Source organism: Chrysochloris asiatica, unplaced genomic scaffold, assembly GCF_000296735.1.
Source record: "Chrysochloris asiatica unplaced genomic scaffold, ChrAsi1.0 scaffold00004, whole genome shotgun sequence".
Classification (NCBI taxonomy): domain Eukaryota; kingdom Metazoa; phylum Chordata; class Mammalia; order Afrosoricida; family Chrysochloridae; genus Chrysochloris; species Chrysochloris asiatica.
In genome coordinates this window covers 32,250,199-32,252,141 of record NW_006408522.1, presented here as the reverse complement: position 1 = coordinate 32,252,141, position 1,943 = coordinate 32,250,199, and the positions used below count along the sequence as shown (strand labels likewise).

General features: G+C 39.0%; 1 protein-coding gene across 2 annotated transcripts in view; it reads right to left on the bottom strand.

Annotated features, from left to right (window-relative positions):
- The window catches only part of TP53BP1 (tumor protein p53 binding protein 1), a 137,329-nt gene that overhangs the window by 108,788 nt on the left and 26,598 nt on the right, over window positions 1-1,943 (bottom strand). For both annotated transcript variants that reach the window (XM_006831718.1, XM_006831719.1), the window contains one exon: window positions 644-770. In XM_006831718.1, the coding sequence (XP_006831781.1) occupies window positions 644-770 (127 nt within the window). The remainder of the gene's footprint in view (window positions 1-643; window positions 771-1,943) is intronic.

Here is a 1,943-nt window from a genome sequence, read left to right as displayed (position 1 = left end):
CTTCATATAACCTATCTTCTCAGATTATCTGCTCAGCATATAGGTTAAATAAGTATGGTGAAAGACTATCACCCTGTTGCACACCTTTCTTAATTTTAAACTATTCAGTGTTTCCATGTTCTGTTCGAAAAACTACCTTTGGTCATGTACAGATTCCTCATGAACACAAATAAGTGTTCCAGAATACTCATACTTCACAACGTTGTCCATTGCTTGTCATGATCCACAGAATCGAAAGCCTCTGCATAGTCAATAAAGCACAGGTAAACACTAAAAAAACAAACAACAACAAACCCTCTATAATGCAGAGCAAAAAAAGCCAACTACTGCCAACCTACTCTTTAGACTATGCTGTTAAATAGGAAAAATAAAGGATAAAATGGAGTACCAGGATGCTAGTTTTGGTGTACATTCTCTAAATAAGTGTTTTCTACACTAATGAAACCTTTGAGCTACTATTATAAAGGTTCCAAATGGTAAAACAGATCAATCTGGCTCTAAAAGATAAGTGCTAACCTCAGAAATTCTAAAACCTAGAGACTCTTAACTTTTTCAGACAAACAGGTCATTTTAGTTCTTTTAAGCTAGTCTAAGCCCCTCAGACATATGCCTCCTTTGCACAAAGTAATTTTGGCTTACTTACGTCGAAAGACTCTCCTGAGCAAGGGATCTCTGTCCAGAGAGCTGCAGCAGGTGCAGAGTGGTGGCAGGTGTGGAGACTGGAGAACATGCACTTTCCTCCCTTGAAGGAGTTGAACAATCATCAGAAACTGTTCAAGAAAAAAGAAATTCTAGTTGCATTTACTTCTCTGATGTTGTGAAGTGACGTTGAGTTAGTTCTGACCCACAGTGACACTGTATAGGGTTTCCGAAGAGCCGCTCATGAGTTTGAGTCATCGGCCTTGCAGTCAAGTGCTTTACCCTATAGTACCACACCAGGAATCCAGCTGACATAACTAAGTTGTCAAAAGAAAAATAAAAGCATTAATGCAAAAAAAGATAAATATCCATATTTCCAATCAGAAACAGGAAAAAAGCAGAAATTGTGGTACAATTAACAGAATGCCATACTACCACAACTCTTGAATGACCATTAAACACTGCCCCCACCTCCATATTATAGATTTAATTTTTAAAAAATAACAAAAGACTAAACTAATTCCTTAGTTCTTTCTGTCATGATCTAAAGTTGGAGAGGAAAATCAGACTTTCTTTTACTTTTTGTGGGCAGTTTCAAGACTACTGTATATAATAATAATAATAATAGCTAACAGGTAATATTTACTGAGTTTTCTAATAGCAGGGACTATGTTGTTGCTGTTGCTTTAGTGCCGTCGAGTCAAGTCAGGTTCTGACTCATAACGATCCTGTATAGAGTTTCCAAGGAGTGGATGGTGAGTTTGAACTGCTGACCTTACAGTTCAAACAGACCTTGTGATCCATCCTACACTTATCCATCCTACAAAGCCACACCAGGGACTATGCTAGCGACTTTCAGTGTACTATATACCTCATTTAACTCTCACAAAAAGAACCAAAGACAAAAAAAACTGAGCGAGGTACTCCTTTTACCTATGAGCCTACATGAGATGTCCATGGTTATGGAGTTGTGCATTGCAGATGGAATATGAGCGCAGGCAATCAAAGTCACAATCTTTTCTGCTTGTTTGCTCCTCCTTTCTTGTGATTCTTCTATTACAAAACAGCAAGCAAGCTGCTGATCCCAACTTCTGTACAGCATTAAGTAAAAACTCATGTCAGGGGGACTCCTAAGCCCATGGACAAGGACATAGCCACAGAGGGCTACAGCTGACAGTGAAGAATCCAGTTGTTATCAAGTGAGGGGAGAGCACAAGAACACCCAAACTTCCAGAGAGTACCCACTTGACCTAGCCTCAATGGCTTCATAATCAGTACTCGACTGTTGTTGTTGTGAAGTGCCA